A 19,768-nucleotide genomic window follows, 5' to 3' on the forward strand; every position below is an offset into this window, starting at 1 on the left:
TTCCAATTGACACCCTTTCTAATTACATCTCACCTTCATTAGGCTATTAAAGTGATAAATGCTAGCAATTACATTGAACTCCAGTGAAAATCCTCTGTCTGTGGCATGCCCTGACTGTGGTGTGAGTGATTTGCCCAGGAGCCCGGCAGAATTCTGCCAATGGAGTGAAGCTCTGAACAAAACAATCCCAAAAAAGGAAAAAAAAAATTTTTTTCCTGAAAAATAGCTCAGCTGATTAGAGAGTATCTAACAGCAAAGTCCACGTCCAGCATTGAACAGCACGGCTGGCTGGGGCCGATCCTCCAGCCATGAGTGGCAGCTTCTCTTCATTTTAATTAGATCTCTGCAGGAGGGGGAAGAGTGAGTGGATCTGGCATGTGCTTCAACATGACTTAAGGTGTTCCTGTCCAGCACTGGTGGTGGTTCTGTGGTCATCTTTTCTTGCACGTTTTGGCTCTCCCGTGTTCTTGCATGGGAGATCTCCCTCATGTGGAGGGACAGGATTCCTGGGACCGGCATGGATGGACGTGTGTGTGTGTAGGATTTAAATGTGCATGGTTACCTGTGTTCTAGCTCAGGTGTGGTCTCTTCTGCATGAGCCAGACATGGGTGGGAAGACAAAAAGCTGCTTTCTGTCACGAGGATTGGATGTGGTGCAGCCCTGAACAGTGGGGGAAGCCATAAGGAGGATTCCCAGGTGTTGAGGTGCCCTTTGGCAGGGCTGCCCTGGCCTGGTCTCCTCCTTGGCAGTCCCTTCTAGAGAGCCAGGGAAGAGAGCTGGAGATATTTGGGTTTTGGGCTTCTCCCTGTTGAGTGATTTGGGGGAGCAGCAGGAGGGGGAACAGGGGAGACAGGGAAGGGGCTTTTTTGCTCCAGTGCCAGCAGCACCTCCTCCCAGCCTGATGTAGGGGAGGCATGGTGGGGACCCCCAAATGGGAGCCTTTCTGTGTGGCATGGGAGTGGGACAGAGGGTTTGGGGTCACCCTGCAGGTGTGCCTGGTTTCCATCTCATAGCAAATTTAATTTTAAACCACACAATGCTTTTTTACAGCCATGCCTGCAGTTCAGTGAAGACAGCAGCCAGCCACTGCAGGAGCAGATGTTTTCCTAAAGGGTTGAGCCAACACAGGGGATGAAGTGACAGAGATTTGTATTTATTTTTTAAATAAATATGATACTTCTGCAGACTTTTTCCTGAGGGTTCCTGCAGGGCAGCTGCTATTACTGCCAAGAGCATATCCTGAGCTGGACACAGGCTTGCCCAACTCCTCAGGGATGGTTTCTTGGGGGCCAAACAACTGGGGCTTCCTGTGAGTAACATATTTGCCAGAGAAGGACAGCCAAAGTCACCTCCTCTTATCATTTCTGATCTTCCTATGGACAGATTGAGGGCTTCTCAAATGCAGTCGCTGTTGGAAATTATTTGCTGAATGCAGCCATTAGTCATTTCTGATTTATGAATTTTTCAGTCTGTGAGCACCTCGAAGTAAGGTATTTGAGATTCAAAATCCTGGCTGTGCTGATGTGTTGATTAGCTGGTCTGAATGCATTGAGGTACTTGATGCGTTTCTATTTTGTGACTAAAATGAGTGTGACCTTAAAACGTTTTTTACTACTAAAAATAATAAGCCATTAAAATCCTTAGTAGTTGGCCTATGCCTTGAGAATATTGTCCAGAGTTGGGAAGGAACAGCTGTGGGCTGCTTATTGACAAATGATAGCAGTGAACTTCCCCCAGCTTTTGACAGGATTGCTTTTTGATCTGTGCATTTCCATGCCATGTCTGAGAATCTTGCAGAAAAACCCTGAGCAAAGCTATCAGCACCTGTTTTATTATTTCTTCCATTATACCAGAAAAAGACACAGGTGAAAGGGGATGATTTGTTTTGGTGTGAATGCCTTCTCTAATAAGGACTGTTTCTAGCAAAGCTTTCTGCATTTCATTAGCTACAGGCTGGACACTGCACTAGTCTGTTGATGTGAAAATTCTGTGAGTTTTCACCCAAATGGTAGAAACGCTGTCTATTTTCAGTGACTCGTGCTGCACAATGTGAAATCTGTTTTCTGTGACTATTTTCTGCAACTGAAGTATTTTCTTAGAATACTGCTTTTGACTATATTATTGCCAGTAAAATTATTTAGAGTGCATTTGTAGAAAAGTAACATGAAGTTAGCAGGAACCTGGAAGAAAAAAACAAAAGAAAACAAGTCTTTTTAAAAGAGGAAGGATAATTTCTCAGGAAAACAACACAGATATGATAAGCCTCTTCCACTGAATACTAGTCCAGATGTGATAAGCCTCTTCCACTCAATACTAGCCCAGTGACCTCAAACAAGGATGTACACAGCCTTCCTGAGCTACCCTGCCATTCTGAAAGGCCCTCTCTGACTCCCACCACCCCGTCACCTCCTGGAGAGGAGTTCTCTGGGTCGCTAGGGGAAGAGAGAGAAAAATCAGTGGGAGATGCCTGGTTATGTGCAAGGATGGGGTTCATACCTGGTGCAGCTTTCTGTGAAACCAAAGGTGCTGGTGTGTGTGTTTGGGGCAGAACTGCCTGTGGTCCTGCCCTCCCTGCTGCCTAGGCCACAGGGGTGGCTCAGGGTGTTTGTGAGTGGTTTACTCAATCAAGAATGAACAGATGCATGTGTGAGTCGAGTCTCCAACACCTACCTCAGACAATGACAGCAGCACGAGTCAACAGATTTGGTTCCTGTGTTTTGGTGACACCCGACTTGCTGCCCATGAGGAACCCAACCCAGGTTAGAGCCAGCAGGTAGAGTCAGTGGACCTGGTCATTGCAAATATTCACTTTTCAAGCACTTTTGACACAAATTTTAATTAAAGGCCTTGCACAGATGCAGGTGCGATGCAGCATCTTGTGTTAAAACTATCAATGTAGGTGCAGATGAAAGGAAACAGGGAAATGTTCAGGCATGGGGGCTTTTCTTCAGGTCTGAAAGCAACCCCAAAAGGTTGCCTTTGCTGGCTAGCAAAGAAGCACTACTATTTATTTAGCAGATGGCAGTTTGCAGATGCCCATCCCCTCCAGCCTGGATCAGATGCCTTCTTTAGGGCTGGAAATAAGTTTGTGCTATGGGCACATGGCTCTTGGCGTCAGGGCCAGACTCAGGCCATTGGCATCTCCCGTGGTATTTAGCAGTGGGGATGAAACCTCAGTGTTTGTGTCTTGTTCCTGATGTGGCCATTGACCCCAGGCAGGGCCAGGGTGCTGCTGCCTTGTCTCAGAAGGTGTGCTCCAGGGTACACTGAAGTTACTGGATTATTCTGTCAAAGTCAGTGGCCTTTGGGTTAGATCCTGGAGTCAGCAGGCACTTGGGCATGGTTTTGTTCAGAAATCCAGGCCTTGAGCTAATCCCTGGTTAGAGAAACAAGATTTACAGGTTTCTGAGATGGACTCTTGAATTATAAATAGGAATTAATTTTCCAACTAAATGGTTTCTGATTTCACTTTAGATTGTCTCTCTGTGAATGTTTCACCAGTAAAATTTTCGCTCTTCTCTTCCTGCTCCCTGTTGATTGAGATGACAGGGTCTAACCTGCCTCTACCTCTACACTGCCACCAGAGGTAGGGGCTAAAGAGGTGAAGGTGTGTACTGAAGGGAGGGGGAGTTAAAAAAGTGACTGTGTCTGCACTGGAGCTCTGTGGCCTGTGTTGCTGGCCAGGTAAAACAAGTAGAACAAAGGCATAGAAATCTTCATGAAACATAATTTTTATTATAATCACTTGGCTTTTCCACAGCTCATAACTTTGCTCATTAAAAAAATGCCCAGAGATTTATGAAGTCTGTTAAAAAAAAATAAAACTAAAGATTAACTATTCTGAAACTTCCTTGTCTTTTTATATATCCAACAGTTAAAACACAGCAAAATGATTTTAATCATTCCTCATCCTGACACGGAATAATTGTTTGTTCTTACTGTTTGGATTACAGAGGGCTTTGAAAATCCAGTCAAAGGATCAGAGTCTTACTGTGTGAGGCACTGTACATACATAATAAATCTGTGGCTCCGAAGAAGCTGCAGGATGGGCTATTTTTCAGTTTTTGTCTCCCAGCAATGCAGTGATGTCTTCTCCTGCTCTCTTTCTCTGACAGTCCAGTTATTTAGTGTGAAACCCATCTTTGTGATTTCTTCCTAAGATGCTGCAATGCTCAGTGTAGCCCATAGTTAATAGGACCATCCCCAGTGCTTTGGCAGGAGGATATAAAGGGAGTGGAGAAGAGGAAGGTAATTCTTTGTTCTAGGAATCCGATCCATCACAGCCTGCGCTATTTCCTCCTCAATACCATTCTCTGTCACTCACTGGGGCATATATTGGGTCAAACACATTACAGTTTGATTCTCCAGCTAATGGCTACTGAGGCCTGGTCTCAGTACGCTGCAACAAGCACAGTAATTGAAATTCAGACTGCAGGAGAGAAGAGGCTTAGTCTTCATTTCAGCGCATCACCCTCTTGCTTATACACAGTTTTTTCCTGGATGCAGTAAACAAGGGGCTTGATTCAGTATTGCCCTGAAGTCTTATCCCTTATTAGTAAAAATAATATGACAGTACATAGAGATCCCAGCACTGATTGTTTTTAGGTTCAAAGTGTCTCATCTTCTTGCTCTGGAGAACAAACTTTTGATGGTTCACAGTGGCAGACTCAAGGTCCTTGATTAGTTCCTGGGAGTTGCTAGATTTGTGTTGCCTTTTCCATTAGTGAGTCAGGAGAGCTGCTTCACTCAGCTGTGCTCTACTGCCTTTCTGCATCTCCCTGTGGCTCACCAGCATCAGAGTAGCTGGAAGAAATCAGATGCCTGGGAGAGTGACAAGACTTTTCTCATCGGGTGGGCTGAGGGGGGAATGTGACTGCTTCTCATTCAGCTCTTGCTCCATCTTAAACCCTCTCTTATATTAGTGTTGACATAGTGAGATTAGTGATTTGGTCTGGGATTTTCTAACAAGCTCACCAAATTTGAAATTAACATGTTCTGTTTCAGAAAAAGTTAAAATTAAAAATGCACCAGGAATCGAGGCACTGTCATGTTGTTTTCTGGGCTGCCTTTACTCTCCTGTGTGCTTCCCAGCATGGTATTGTGCCAGTACTTCTCACCTCCATGGGAAGCAATCCTTTCCAAGTCTGTCTTACCCTAGGGCTGGTCTTGCTGGGCCTTGTCCACTCCTAGAGTCCCTCTTCCCTTTCAGGCATTACCTTGCATTTTACTCTTTTTTACTGGATGGAATAATTTTCATGGACGTGATCCTCTGTAAATTACCTGAGACTCTGCTCTTCTATTTACATTCTTGTTCTATGTTTTGGCCCTGGTTCTATCCTGTGACTGTTATCCGAAGCCTCCTGTGTTTGTCCACAGTATTAGAGAGTTTAGTTCTTCTCTTCCTCCTCCCCCAAGAAGGAGGAAACATTTAGAAAGATGGTGCAGTTTGGCTGAACAAGTTAAAGGCAGTGTCTGATGTGCTTCCTTAATACATTGTAGAATATAGATTATCAGTGAAGAACATTAGTTGAAATGTCAATGAAAAGTGACAGAAACATTCACTAGGGACCATATGCTGTTCTCTGCACTGGCATCTCACTCTCCATACATGGCTCTGAGCCCTAGCTAAGTGCCTTATCTAGCTATTTAAGGTATTTAATTAATACCTCAGATAGAGTACCAATCCTCATTTTCCCATGTACTGATAGAGCAGAGCAAAGAGAGCAGCCCTGTGTTATCACAGCACACTGTACAGCTCTGAGAGGAGCCTTTCATCCTGACAAAAGAGCTCAGGGCTAGAGCTGCTCTGAGGCAGTAAAAAGGAGCCTGCTGCCAGCACAGTGTGGGGTCAGAGGTCACAGTGCAGGGTCAGCCTGGGAAAGGTTGTGCCAGCTGCCACGCCTGTGCTCCGCAGGCACATGGCAACGAGCTGGAAAAGGAGAGCAGAACACACAAACCCTTTCTTTTCAAGGGACCTGCACTGATGTGCTGGTCTGTTTGTCCATGCAGGTCACAGCTGGCCCCTCACAGCTCTTGGGAAGCAGAATCTGTGGAGGGCAGCTTTCTTCATCAGGGATTTGTGTGTCTGAGTCCTGTTGCTGTGCTGCTCCAGATGACTGCCCCAGGGAGGGCACCACTGGGCTCTGTGCCTCAGATTTTCCATTTGCGCTCTAAAACTTCACCACTTGATCTTTGCTTCTCTTTCAGCTCGGATGGGATTGGGGCTTTCATGTGTCCTAGAGCACCCACCAGAGCCATCCTGCAAAGGAACAGGTACCCTCTCATTCCAAGTCTGTACAGTTATTAAAAGTTCATCCTGGTAAACCCCTAAGCTCTTTCTACACAAGATCATCATGTTGCTTTTTTTCCTTCCTCTCTTGACAGCAGGCCTCAGCAGCAAAACTGTCTCAATTACTGGAGGAGCCCACTTCTGTCCTGAGCTTTTCTCCATGGATTTGCCACCCTTCCTATGCCTTTCAAATAAGAGGCCACATTCTCCTTTGGTTTTGGGCTGAATAAGTATAGCCTCCAGACTAAGCTGAACAGCCTTCTTTATGGGCAGTGCTTTGCTTGTAACTTGTGTCAGTCAGATGAGCAAGCTCAGATGCATCTGGCTACAAAGTCATCAGAATGAGAAAACCCAGGCTGGTAATGTTTTAGGTTCTTTGGGGTTTTTTAACTCCCCAGTCCTGTAATGTTGGCAAGTGCTGATGCTGTTATGAAAGCTGTGGCCAAAAGAATTCTTAGAGAGAGACCAAATGGGTCTCTGGTGAAGTGGGATACAAAGTGTGGACTGCTTTTTTCAGAGGAAAAGCACCTGGTTTAGGTACCCTGTATATTCCAGGGAAACAGAGCATGATCCTGGGAGCCTTGCACTCGTGTTCCCTGAGGCCAAGGAGAGCTGCCTGCTGTCCTGTCCGGGAGGCAGAAAAGATCTGTACCACTCTTGCCTAACATGGTAACTGAGGTGAACACAAACTTTTTTCAGACATTACCATCAGGTCTGTAGGAATCTCACCATCCTCTTTCAAGACAGCCTCTCTTTTTAAACTGCCTGGGTACCTTGCAGGTGTGTGTTTGGGTGTTACTGCTTCAGACGAGGTCGCCTCTGTTGGATCAAGGGAAGATGAAGCCGGAGTCATCAAAAGCATCTGATTGCGGGCTTTTTTTTATTCTTTTAAATTTCCAGGAGTTTGGTGATGGAGTTGTTAGTCTGAGAGATTAATTCAATTTCTCCTTCTATGCCATTATTTGTGTTTCATGGAACCAGTATAGTCAAACAATGGCCAACGCTGTCAGCATACAGCACACTGTTACTGCTCCTCAAGCTCTTCTTAGAGGATTGGGCCAGGATGTCACGTCTGTGACTTCCATCCAACTCATGGCTTAATTCCACTGTGATAGTGGTAGGGTTTGCCATAATTTAGCCTCAGATCCCTCTGCTCTGATTTGGGTAGTAACCCCATTTTCAGGTTTTGGGTATGTGCTGAAGGACATGGAATCCCAGAGGAGCTGTCAGGCTTGTCTCAAGTTGCAGCCCTTAGTTTCTCCAGGTGTTGGATGTCTTGTGGGAGCAAGGAGGAGAGGTGGACAGCAAGTTGCCTGACTGGAATACCAGCAGGGCACCCTTGCTGGCGCCTTACAAATGGCAAGATGTCTAGGAAGAGGAAGCTGGGCTGTGCAGTGCATGTCAGCAGTCAGCAAGGACTGAGGTGAGGACTGGGAACTGCAAATGTTTTCAGTAAGCTGTTGGAATGATCTGCAGGCCAAGGATTCTCCATCAGAGGATGGCGGGAATGTTTCTGGAAAACAAACAAATCCGAGACTGTCGCAATCTGTTCGCACCAAGACAAAAACAAAACAAAAAAGCGTGAAATAAATTTTCTCATACCCACAGGGCTTTAACAAGGCTGGAGGCAGAAATGCCAAATAAGGGCTAATATGCTGATGAAAACAAGAGCTTCGTTTTGATGTGCCCTCCACAAAGGGCTGTCTCTGGACCCAAAAGCTGCTGATGAAGGGGTAGGTGGGGGACACCAGGTAGAGAAGGGTAAAAGTGCTCCTTTGGTTGCTAGCAAGGTTTGGTAAAGCAGAGCAGCAGTGCTATGACCAGATGGAAGGGTGTCCGTGTCACTTGCAAGGACGATGTCATGACGGCTCTGTTTAAAAAATGCTTTGATGTTACTCTTGGTGATAGGATGGGCTTATTCTCAAGGAGAGTTTCACTGCTTGCTGTGGAGGGGCCAAACTTTTGTAGAGGTTTTGTAGGGCTTCAGTATTCAAAGTGCTATCATATTCTGTTCCTCATTCAAATGAAAAACAAAGTCCAAAATTTCCTGGGAAATCACATTCTGAAAAATAATGTCAGATCGAATGCAAAGAGCTACTGCAATAACACTTGAAATCTTTTTTACATTGCAATGTTAAACCTTTTGGATAATGCAGAGATGAGCCTGAAGTGATGGGTTTTTCATAAGCAAAAAAATGCAACTGTTGCAAAATCAGAATGGAGCCCAATGGCATTATCGAAATGTATTGTGCCTTTCTCATAGTGAAAATTCATTGTTAGTGGCTTTCATCTTTGACAGAATTGCATTTTTCTGAAGGAAAAATATTCCACTGGGAAATTCCAGTGCTAATATGGGTGTCAGTAGCAGGCTGCCTATTTTTTTATTTTTATTTTTATTCTCGAAGAATTCCCACTGTGGTTCTGAAGTCGGTGGATATTTCTTCTGAAAATAGGGCTCTGGAGAGAGATATTTTTCACACCAAATCCCCCCTCCCCCAAGTGGCAGTAGGATCTAGCTCTGTGGATTCATTATGTACTGTTAAGCAGCTGCCACATTTCACTCCGGCAACAGTTGTACTTCATTTATGAGCGAAATGATTCATATGTGAATATGGCAAAAGCGCTGCAGCTCGTGGTGAATTTGCACTGAGGAGCAGCTCGTGGGTGAGGATTGGGTAAAAACAGATGCTGAAGTAGGACTTTGTTACTTGCCTGATAGTTTTTACAGTCATAAAAGTTTATGTCTTAGAAGGGCAGGTCCTGCCAGAAACAGGAGTGCATAAACACAGAGCAAAGGAGCTTGTTTATGACTAAAATTAATCACAGCTTCCCTGCATCTTGTGTAAGAGAAGCAAATAAATGGTAACACTTGACCTATATGCCAAGTTATGAATGAGGAAATGAAATGGATTGATAATGTTCTTACATTAGTCCCATAATGCAAAAACAGCGGGATGCCCAATCACTGCAGCAAATGTGACAATGACTGAAGGATGATTCCTCTGTTACACAAAACCTATTTGTGTTCACTACCCTGGAAAATCTCCCAGCCTGTTTCTTTTATTTACCGTGGTGTAAATTAGGAGTCTTTCTGCTAAAAAGAGTGTGATCTTCACAGGGCTAAGAGCAGCAGAAGTAAAAAATTAAGGCATATGTCTGAAATGTTGCAAAAGATAACAGTGTTAATACTTCAGTGCAGAAGCTCCGTGGGTGGAGTGAGGAGAGTTCCCTTCTTAAGGCCAAGGCTTCCACTAGTATTGGGACAAAATTATGCAGTTCCTCCCCAGACAGCCTTGAAGATTATACAAAACTCACTGCTTCGGAATTGCCACTGGCTACTGTGCTGGTTTTAACTGGGCTAGAGTTGATTTCCTTTACAGTGTCTGGTATAGGGCTATAGTTTGGATTTGTGCTGAAAACAGTGTTGATATAAGAGAGATGTTTTTGCTATTGTTTAGCAGAATTTGCACATAGTCAAGGCCTTTTCTACTCCTCACCCCACCCCAGCAGTGAGCAGGCTGGGGGTGCACAAGGAGCTGGGAGGGGACACAGCCAGGACAGCTGACCCCCGCTGACCAAGGGGGCATTCCACACCACAGGGCATCACGTTCAGCATATAAAGCTGGGGGAAGAAGGAGGAAGCGGGGGATGTTTGGAGCTGCTGTTTTCCCCAGTAACTGCTATGTGTGATGGAGCCTTTCTTTCCAGGCTGAACACCTGCCTGCCCATGGGAAGCAAGGAGTTAATTCCTTGTTTTGCCTTCCTTGTGCACATGGCTTTTGCTTTACCTTTTGAGATGTCTTGTCCTCAACCCATGAGTTTCTTCACTTTCACTCTTCCAGTTGTCTTCCTGATCTGGTGGTGGAGGGAGTGAGTGAGCTGCCAGCTGCAGTTAGACCATGACAGCCATGCAGAGCAACAGTCTACCCTCAGGAAAGCCAGGCAAAGAGGAGATATATGTGTTTAGTTTAAAATCTATTTCAAAAGAACCCCTGTGTTGTGCAATTTTTTGGGTGTATTTTCATCCCAGGCTAGAGGGGAGTAAGATTCACTAAATTCCAAAAATCTGTGATGCCAAAAATCTGTGGTGCCAGCTGAGACCTCACAAGCCGTGCTGGCTTCACATAAAACCTGGGTTCAACAGCACTTGTTGGTATTTGCTCTCTGGTGCCAGTACCCATGAGGAGAGGAAGCTGTTGGTCCTAAGCAAAGGGGCCCTCCTTTATTTGGGCTTTACCAGCCCTAGCATGGTAACTTAACAGTGTAGAAACAGCTTTGATTTTTCAGTGATCCTTCTGCTGAGGAGTAGATTAAACTGCACATCTACCCTTAGATTAATGTCCTTGCTCTGCAAAAGCAAACTTCAAGTCAGGGGAATTGTTGGCACCTGCCACAATCTCACAGGGTACCACTGGAAGAAAACACCCCTGCTCTCTCCATGCACAGCCCGGTGCTTTTTACTCAAATCCTTCTTTCTTATTTTTTTTCTTGCAGGTTTCCACAGACACTTAGGATAGCAAGTAATCCCAAGGCTCATTACTGCACATAAATCCCTCAGCCTTCTGTGTTTGCTTCTCTGGAGCCACCGCAAAAATGGACACATCAATACAGCTTTCTGCAGGAAAGCTGGCAATCTCAAAATGGGCTCATGCTGCAATAGCTGAAATCTCCTGCCAGGTTGGTGATGGGGCTTTCTAATCAACTTTGCAATGAATATTTCTTAAGTCATGTTAATCCACCATTTAAGCAGAGATATCAGTTCCAGACAATGAATCACCATACCTGGAGGGGAATATACCTGCAGTTTCCCCAGAGAGGAGGCGATTAACAGCCCGCGTGCTGTCAGATGAGCCAGCAGCTATGGCATTTATCACCTCACAGCTCCTTTCCTGCAATGAAGGAAATCTTTGCTCCCTGCTTCTGTGCAATCAGCTTTTATTTATGTAGTGGTTATGGAAAACAGCTCTTAAAGGAAAACTGCACCTGTTTTGCCCTCTGAGGCAGATTTTGCTCTAATTTACATGGATGCATTTCCTGTTAAGAGTCTGCTAAATGTTGGGCTCTCATGAGGAAATGAATGCCCTTAAATACGAGCAGGCAGAGTGCAGTACACAGCTTTTAGACCCACAGAACTATAGTAAACATTGATGAAGAAGATGAACTGTCTTTTTCATGAGCACTTTTATGTTCTTATCTCCCATAGCTCCTAGGAACCAGCTGCTATGTGAATTGTTAACATCCCAGCTCAAAGAGACTGCAGTCCAAACAGAAAGCCTTGTTCTGGAGAAATTCCTGAGCACAGGTGATTGTATGATTGCTTTGGGTAAGTGAAGAACTATGGATTGGTAACTTTTTCTCTTAATCCCCAAGGTAAACTTCATGAATATTCACTGCAGGGTAACTTTCCTTTTCATGAACAAGCTGTGGTAGCTTGAAAAAGAGAGGGTCATTTCTTGGGTCTTTGAGTCCCACTCCAGCTCAATGCAGGCTGACTTCTGAGTTAGGTGATGTTGCTGATGTCCTTATCCATGTGAATATCTCCAAGGGCAGAGATACTCCCGGCTCTCTGGGCATCTGAGCCACTCTGAAGATCTTTTTTGTCTCCAACCATGTGTAATTTTCCTTGCTGCTCCTTGTGCCTGTTGTCTCTGCCCATCTGCTGTGCAGCTTCAAGAACAGCCTGTCTCCACCTTCTCTGTAACTTTTTGGATAGTTGGAGGCTGCAGTTAGGTGTCCCTCCTGGGTGAGCAGACAAACTCTTTCACCCTCTTCTCTCACACCGTGTGCTCCAGCTCCCTGACCATCCTGGTGTGTCTGTGCTGGACTTGCTGCACTTTCAGTGCCCCTCTTAGGCTGGGCAGCCCCAAACTGGGTACAATACTGCAGATATCATCTCAAAAGTACTGTGCAAAGGGGAAGGGTGCCCTGCCTTGACCCACTGTGCTGCAACTTGTGCAGCCCAGGGTGCTGGTGGTTTGCTTTATTGCAAGGTTGCATCGTTGTCTCTTGTTCAGGTGGCTGCGTGCCAGGACTTTTACTCAAACACGTGTTTGCAGGCTGCAGGAATACACTTAGGATTCCTGCCAGGGAATGTGTCCCTGAGAATGTGCTGCCCACATTCCCTTGAATTTTGGGCCTTTTTAGGCTATCTCAGTTTGGTCTCCCAAAAATAAACATTTCCATATTTTTGCTAGATACTCTTTAATTATTTGGTTTGGGGCTTTAGGATAATGGAGGTCAGTCCCCTCCTAAATATAAGGATAAGTCCTACTTCCTCAGGCAGTCCTGGAGGAAATGAGCTGCCCAAGTGAACTGATGTGGAATTTAAGTAAGAGCCCAGTGTAAATGCTAAGAGGCATTGGCCTAAAAATATCTGCTGCTTTTACTGCTGCAGAAAGAATGACATGCACCTCTGATAACTTGTCTTGTGGTGAGTCCTGCCAGGCTGTGCCTGGATCCAGAGTGATTACTGCACTTCCTGGTGCTTTGAGGAGGAAAACAGATGAGAGGTGCAAATAAACCTGCTTTCCTCTAAGAATAGCTGCAGCTGAAGCCACTGCTGGCCACAGGATGCTGTCCACAAACGTAGCTCGATAGACAACTCATTGTGCATGGCAAATAGAAGTGTGTGTGTGCGTTATCTATCTCTGTATATATATTTTCAAGATACGATGAAGTCTGTATGAAACTATTACACCCAAGCCAGAACGGTCGTTGAACTTCAGCTTGGTTACGTTTACTTAAGGCGTGGCAAAAGCTCCCCTATAAAGGAGAGCAGGGGCAGTGCCAGCCCGTGTGTCTCTGCTGGTGCTGGCTGGAGTTACGCCGGAGGCACTGCAGGTAAAACATCCCTTTGCTGTTTTATTTAGCACAAGATGAAGCAGGTGAAATACAAGTAATAGGGCTGGAAAAGCACCACATGGAGAGGGATTGCCTAGGAGAGAGAGGATAAATTAGAGTCCCTATCCTTAATGTTACCTGGAGGGAAAGAAAAGACAAATTTGCCATCCTAGAAAGAGCCTCCTTTGTAAAACGGTAAGTTGTCAGAAGTAATTGGATCAAGTGGGAGTAGAGCTTCTAAGATGAGGAGGATGCTATAGTTACTGTAGGCTGCTGTTAAATGAGGTAGAAAAAAGGTATCTGGAACTGTCCTATGCTGTGTATGCAAAACGAGAAGAAAATTGACTTAATAAATAGCCAGAAGGGAGTACTTCACAGGCTGTTTGGAGCAGAAGGTCGTGCAAGATGCCACTGGGAAAGTAATCTCCTGCAGGGTTGCCAGAGTGCCTGGCTTTGGCTTTGATTTTCTGTGGTACTCGAGGCTTTCACACATGGTGTGTCCAAGGAGCTGCTGTCCGTCTGGGGTTTGGGATGCCCACGTTCTGGTCCTTGCACTGCCTCCTCAGCTTGCTGTCTCTGCAGAAGGCTGCTGGCTCTCTCTCTTTTTTTTTTTTTTTTTTCTCTGAATGCAAGGAGAGATAATAAACTCACACTTTCCTTCACTATAAGATAATTCTGGAACTGAGTTCCCGAAGTTTTTACAATGCTTCAAGTACATGAATGACGGGATCCTAGAGGAAAGAGTGCTGGCATTACTGTAGCATGTTTTGTCTACTATGTGGAGATGAAATGTAGCTTAATAATTTGGAGTGTTTGAGAGGAAACAGGGGAAGAAGGGCTGTTGGCTTTTTGGCTTTTCTGGTACTCTTTGTTGTGTTTGAGAAAATGAGTTGATCTTTTTAAAGTACAGAAACTCAGCTAAGCCAACATGGAATGGAAATATTTTGAGAAAATCAGTGGAGAGGAGAAGGTTCAGCTATGAAGTACACATGGTTTCTAATTGCCTATTTCTACTTTCTACTCAGTGAAAAATACCAAAGCCATTGAAGGAAATGATGTCTGTACTGTGACATAAATCTTTATGCGACGTGTAATTAGCTGTCAGTAGGATTTGCCACCATTGAGTACCTGATTATAGTAGTGGTTTGACATCTTTCCTGAATGAGAGCTGGAGGGAGACAGGGCACACCTTCAGTGCTGCCTTTTAAGCTGTTCAGTGCAGAGAATGGTGGTTGCTTGGGGTTCCCCCAATAATTTCTGCAGGAGTCACCAACCTTTTTGCCCTGCTGTGCTCAGAGACTCTGCTTTCCTTCCCATCCCTTCCAACTGTATCACTTGATCTCTTTTTATCCTTCTCTCTGTAGCTTTTCCACTGCTTACCTTCTCTCCCTCCTTCTTTGCTGTTTGTCCCTTTCTCAGGGACAGACAGCAAGGATGTCCCTCTGCCGAGAAGGAAGAGGAACCAAAAAAGAGCAGCAGATGCCAAGTTGGGTGTGATTCCCTTCTCCATTTCAGATAAGTAAGTGTGTTGAAGGAGATCCCAGGACTAAGTAAATGTTTGTTTAGCCCCTCCTGAATGTTTACCCCTTCTGAATAATCATTCCTTTCCTTAGTTGAGTGGCAGTCTCTTTGCTTTTCTTTGGAGTTTGACAATATGTGTGAACCAGCTTTTGTGAGTGTTTGAAATCCCTCCCTCTCTCCTTGCATCTTGTGGCAGGGAGCAGTCCAAGGGCAACATCTCCGATATCCATTCCATTATAACTCTGTCCCTTGAAAGTCTTTCTGACTCTTGGGGTAAGTAACAGTGAGAAGCTCACCAAGGAAGCAAGGCAATATTCAGCTTTAACAGCTTTTGTGATCTTTGCTGTTGCTGACGGACCCATGAGAGCCACGGGGAAGAGCTGTGGCCAGGATTCAGGACACTGCTAGCCAGGTCCTGACCCCAGGGACTGCCTGCACAGGGGCATGGGTGGGTATAGAACTCATGTGTCTGTGCTGATGAAGATATTCCTGCAAGGGAAAAGTAGTTAACTGTATTATTTTCCTCAGTCTGGTTGCTAATTTAATCCCAGTATGTTAAACAACGTAATTAAACACACACACACACACATGCTAAAAACTCTTGTTCTCTGTCAGAAGAGAGGGAATGCATGTCAGACCCAGCCTTCAAGCTCTGTTAATTTTAATTTGAGTTTTGGAATTAGTAATCAGTTTTGCTGGAACACTGTTTCAAGAAATAGATCTTAGCATGCATGGAGCCTGGGCACAGTTTCAAATGAGTATTTGTTAGGAAGCCATTCCCTTGTCGTGTTATGGTACATTACATGAGATTTATTTCCATTGTATTAAAAAATGCAAACCCAAGGGGAATGCTCTCTCTCGTTGTTGGCCGAGGGTGGTTTCGGATTTTTTTGTGGGGCTTTTAATTAAAACAATGAGATGCAAAACCACGTATTTGTTTAGGCTGTTGTTACCATGCCAGGAGGCTAAGTGAAAGGTGATGAGACTAAGTAAAAAGGGTGTAGGGAGGGGGAGTGGGGGGCTGTGTCACACCTTCACTGTGGCTGAGCTGTATTTTTGACATGTGGGAAGAATTCACAGTACAAACCTGTGGCTTTGCTCTTACTGGAGCCATCTGCTCTATTTGTGCAGCACCAGGGACATCTCAGATCTACAGATAAGTTTGTTTGGTAGAAAAGAGCCCTTTCATCTACTAAAAAATTAAACAAAAAAGAAAAAAATCAAAGCAAACAACACCAACCAACCAAAAGAGCTATGGCATCCGGTTGCTGGAAAGTGAAACTGGGTGACTTCAGGTTAGAAGTTAGCACAGCAAAGTTAATTAACTGTAGGTGAGGCTTGCCCAGGGCATGTGGTGGATTTTCCAGTGCTAATTTATGAGAAGGTACATCTTAAGTGGAAGCCAGGAGCTAGGGGCAGGAATCCCTGGATCAGGTGTGGTGGCATCCATAATGCAAGATGCCAGAGGAGGACCACAGGGATTCATGCCTTTAAAATTCAACTAATATAGGGCTTCACCATGGGCTTCTCTTTTCATAAGAAAAGAGGCAAAATGGGAAATATGGCTCAGGATAGTTAGTATTTTGGTTTTGTGAGGGCAAGTGGTAACGAAGGGTGAAAACTGGTGTGGAGCCTGAGTCATGTTTTTATCCAGCAACATGTAATTTTGTGTGACAATAGGAGCTGAAGGAACCAGGAGGCAGAGCGGGCTGCACAACCTTCCTGCTGCTTCTCTGAACCCTGAAACCCACAAGAGAACCTTTCAGCTGAAAGGAGATCCCCAGGAGGTGGTGCACAGGTGTGTGTCTCTCTGTACATCCATGTGGCTCTGGGGAGCACACCTGAAAACTTGTGCTCTGCTTGGACAGAACAAATTGCTTTCTTTAAGAGCCAGTGCCACCGACCCCTCCAAAAGTGCAGCTTTTCCTCTTTCTTGTGCCCTTCTCCCACTCCTGTTCTAAAAACTCTCCCATCCCACAATCTGGTGTCTCCATGGAAGATGAACTACCTTCCTTTGGAACAAAAGCAGATCTTTGATGGCAGGAATCCTGCTGTGCTTTTTGATGCCTATAAGGGACAAAGCCCTCAACAGGAGATTTTGGCTCCTGCATCCATCCAAGCTGTGCCAGCAGGTGTATTAGCAGGTCTGTTCAGTCCAGGGTTTCACTGTATAGATAAAATGTTCATTTTTCTTAATTAAAGTGCCCCTTTCCTTTAGACACATTTGTTGAGCTTTTGATGGGATACCCTTCCTTCTCAGACCAGGGTAAGAGAGCAGAGAAGGCTGCTGTTCTGCTAAGTTCTTCATTTCATAGTCTCATAGCTTTCTTGAAGGCAGAGTTCAAAGGGGTTACATGATAAAGCCAAGCAGCAACAGCAAACAGCAGGCAGAAAACAGCTGCTTCTTCTAATTCTATATACTCTATCTTCTTTTCTTACAGAAGTGTGGATTACATTTGTTAATTGACCAATAAGATTAACACACGATTCTAGTTTTCCTTTTCTTAACCTATCCTGGTCCAATTCTAACAGTCATAAGCCTTACACAAGTGTTACACAGGTATTACACAGATTTGCATATACAGTTTCTATCAGCTCTTATTGTTCATGTGAACACTCTATCTAAAAAATGTGAACAGTACAGTTCTAGCTATATTTTGTCTAAAGTAAAGAAATTCTGTGAAAAGGCAACACTGCTGCAGTAAGAACTGTGTTTAAGGTCTCTGCTGCAGATCTTCAATGTTTCAGGCACTTTTTGAGGCACTTAGTATTTATTTCTACTAAAAGTTAAAAAATCTGTATTTCTATTTCACTTTGGTGTGACTTCATGTATCTCAGCTTATTCAAAGGTTTTAATTCAACCCCTGTGCTTTGGCTTCCCTCTGGGCCTGAGTCCAGAGAAGCTTTCATTCCAACACACATTAACAGAGAGGGGTTTGACCATGCTTCAGACTGGAATACCTGTAGATGCCATGCAATGACTGCCCAGTTTAAACAACAATTTGAAGTCCTGTGCCCTGGGCACAGCTGTGATACCTGGCCAGAAGAGTCCTGGGTACCTCTGGGCATCGTCCCTGCTCACACTCACGCTCCCCTGTGTCTGCAGCTACTGTTCCATGCCCTGTGCTCGCTTCTATTGCAGCTGTACCTCAGTGCTCACACAGCAGCTCACTAGCAGCTTTGCTCTCTGTCCTCAGGGAAGACTCCAAATTGAATTTGTAGCACTGACAGCACTGGTTTAAGATAAACCAGTTGGGATTTGACAACTACTCTTTCCCCATGCATTTCCAGCTAATAAGGATTTTGTCACTGTGGCTGCCCTCAGTTCTGCAAGCTGCTGCTCCACAATCCTGCTGGTGGGAGGGGGAGGTGTTATCCCACATGCTCCTAATGCACCACTTTCTATCAGGAAACTAATGGCAGTCCCTGTCTCCCCCTCACAGGAAAGGGGCACGATGCTCGCCCCCAGCTCTGCTCCGGTGCAGGGCTGGCAAACCACAGGAGCAACAGGAAGCCTCCAGAACCTGAAGAAGTTTAACAGCCAGGACTTCAAAGACCTGAAAGCCTTGTGCCTGAGCCAAGGGCTGCTCTTTGAGGATGCCACCTTCCCCGCTCACATCAGCTCCATTGGTCCCAACCTGCTCCCAGAGGAGAAGCTCTGGCAAATACAATGGAAGAGGCCAACTGTGAGTTCCACCAGCTGGGGTTTTTCGTAGCACTGCTGCTGAATGGGAGCAGTGATGGCCAGTGGCTAAAAGCCTTCACTCTGGGGTGGGAGGCCTGTGTTAAGTAGGAAAGTAGACCTCAAGGGGAACACTGCAAGCACACTTGCAAGGAGGGATCCTTGCTGTGGCATGTGGGGAGAGAAGAAAACCTCTGCAACGTTAATGATTTCACCAGGTACGTTTTTGTAGGAAGCTTGCTTCCACCTGTGAACCTGACTAGAACTACTGTTCCCACTTTGATCTGCTTCTAGAGGACTTTGTGCAAACCTGAAAAGTTGTTAAATTCTATTGAAGATCTCCAATTTCTGTAATCCAAGCGACTGACTCAGCAATACCTATTTTGAAGTAACTGGGACAAGGCAGGAGATGAAGTACGTTTGTGTGCTGATTCCCAGTTGCAATTTAATAGGCAGTTATCATCTGGCATATGGAAGTTTAGAATGGGAGGTGGAATCACATGCTCAGCTCTTTTATCCTAGGACCTAATTTAGGAAATCTTCCCATGGTCCAACTGCTCTGTATAGCACTGCTGTGTACCATTTGCTGCTGGTGCAGCTCCTGGATTAGCCACGTGCTGCCCTTTTTCTGGGTTTTGCTGAGCACACTGCTAGTGCCTGGGGCCTTTGGCTTCCCTGGGCTGGGACAAACCAGCTCATCTCCCTGGAGGCAATGCCTCAGGGTGTGGAGACAGTGACTGTGAGACTGTGAAGAAACAGCACAAAACAACTGGAAAAGATTTGTTTGGATGGCAGATGCATTAGGGCAGTGAGGGTATGCTGGAGCTTGGCAGCGTGGTGGCCTTGGCACAGCAGCAGCAAGGCTGTGGCCAGCATGGATGTTGAAACACATGGATCCCAGAAGGGAAGCAGAACAGCCTGCAGAGCTGCTAAATGTGGATGCCTGTGTGGAAAGGTGGGAAGGAAGCACAGCACAAGGCGTGGTGGGTGTGGAGATGCTGGGTGCAGATATTTGGGTGTCCTCTGTGAAGGTGCCATGAAGGGATCATTCTCTTCTGCAGAAGCTGCTCCTAGCACAGGCTGCATGTCTGTGCTTCTCCTTGGGCAGTTCTCCTTCAAGTCTGTGTCTGGTGAGAGTGCAGCTGGTGCTGTGTTTTTTACACCAGCACTCTGCTTATGGGTTCAGAGCAGGTGGGAACAATCTCTCTTGAAATGGGGGTTGTAGTAAGAAAGTGACTAAAAAGTGCAAAGGAGAGGAGTTAGTTGCCACTATTTCCAGTCTAAAAGAAAAAATACGATAACTAAGCATTAGACTCACAAAAGACAAGCACATATTAGAAAGGACTCTCCAGGGGCATTTTAAAGATGAATAAACTGGAACAAAATGTTATTATACAGTTCTGTTAAATACTAACACCCCAGTGCTTTTGCAGAA

At 45.2% G+C, this 19,768-nt stretch overlaps 1 protein-coding gene across 4 annotated transcripts in view; it reads left to right on the top strand.

The window, feature by feature from the left end:
- The first annotated feature begins 10,582 nt into the window (after positions 1-10,582).
- Positions 10,583-19,768, top strand: part of CAPN13 (calpain 13) — a 52,173-nt gene continuing 42,987 nt past the window's right edge. The window contains exons 1-5 of one of the 4 annotated variants that reach the window (XM_020584230.2): positions 10,583-10,967; positions 11,494-11,613; positions 14,550-14,649; positions 16,332-16,449; positions 18,095-18,337. In XM_020584230.2, coding sequence (XP_020439819.1) covers positions 18,107-18,337 — 231 coding nt within the window. In that variant the 5' untranslated portion in view covers positions 10,583-10,967; positions 11,494-11,613; positions 14,550-14,649; positions 16,332-16,449; positions 18,095-18,106. Of the gene's footprint in view, positions 10,968-11,493; positions 11,614-13,075; positions 13,131-14,549; positions 14,650-16,331; positions 16,450-18,094; positions 18,338-19,768 lie in introns of those variants that run through there. The other 3 variants (XM_020584233.2, XM_020584234.2, XM_019282259.3) reach the window with 3 other exon arrangements.

Source organism: Corvus cornix, chromosome 3 (assembly GCF_000738735.6).
Source record: "Corvus cornix cornix isolate S_Up_H32 chromosome 3, ASM73873v5, whole genome shotgun sequence".
NCBI classification, from domain to species: Eukaryota; Metazoa; Chordata; class Aves; order Passeriformes; family Corvidae; genus Corvus; species Corvus cornix.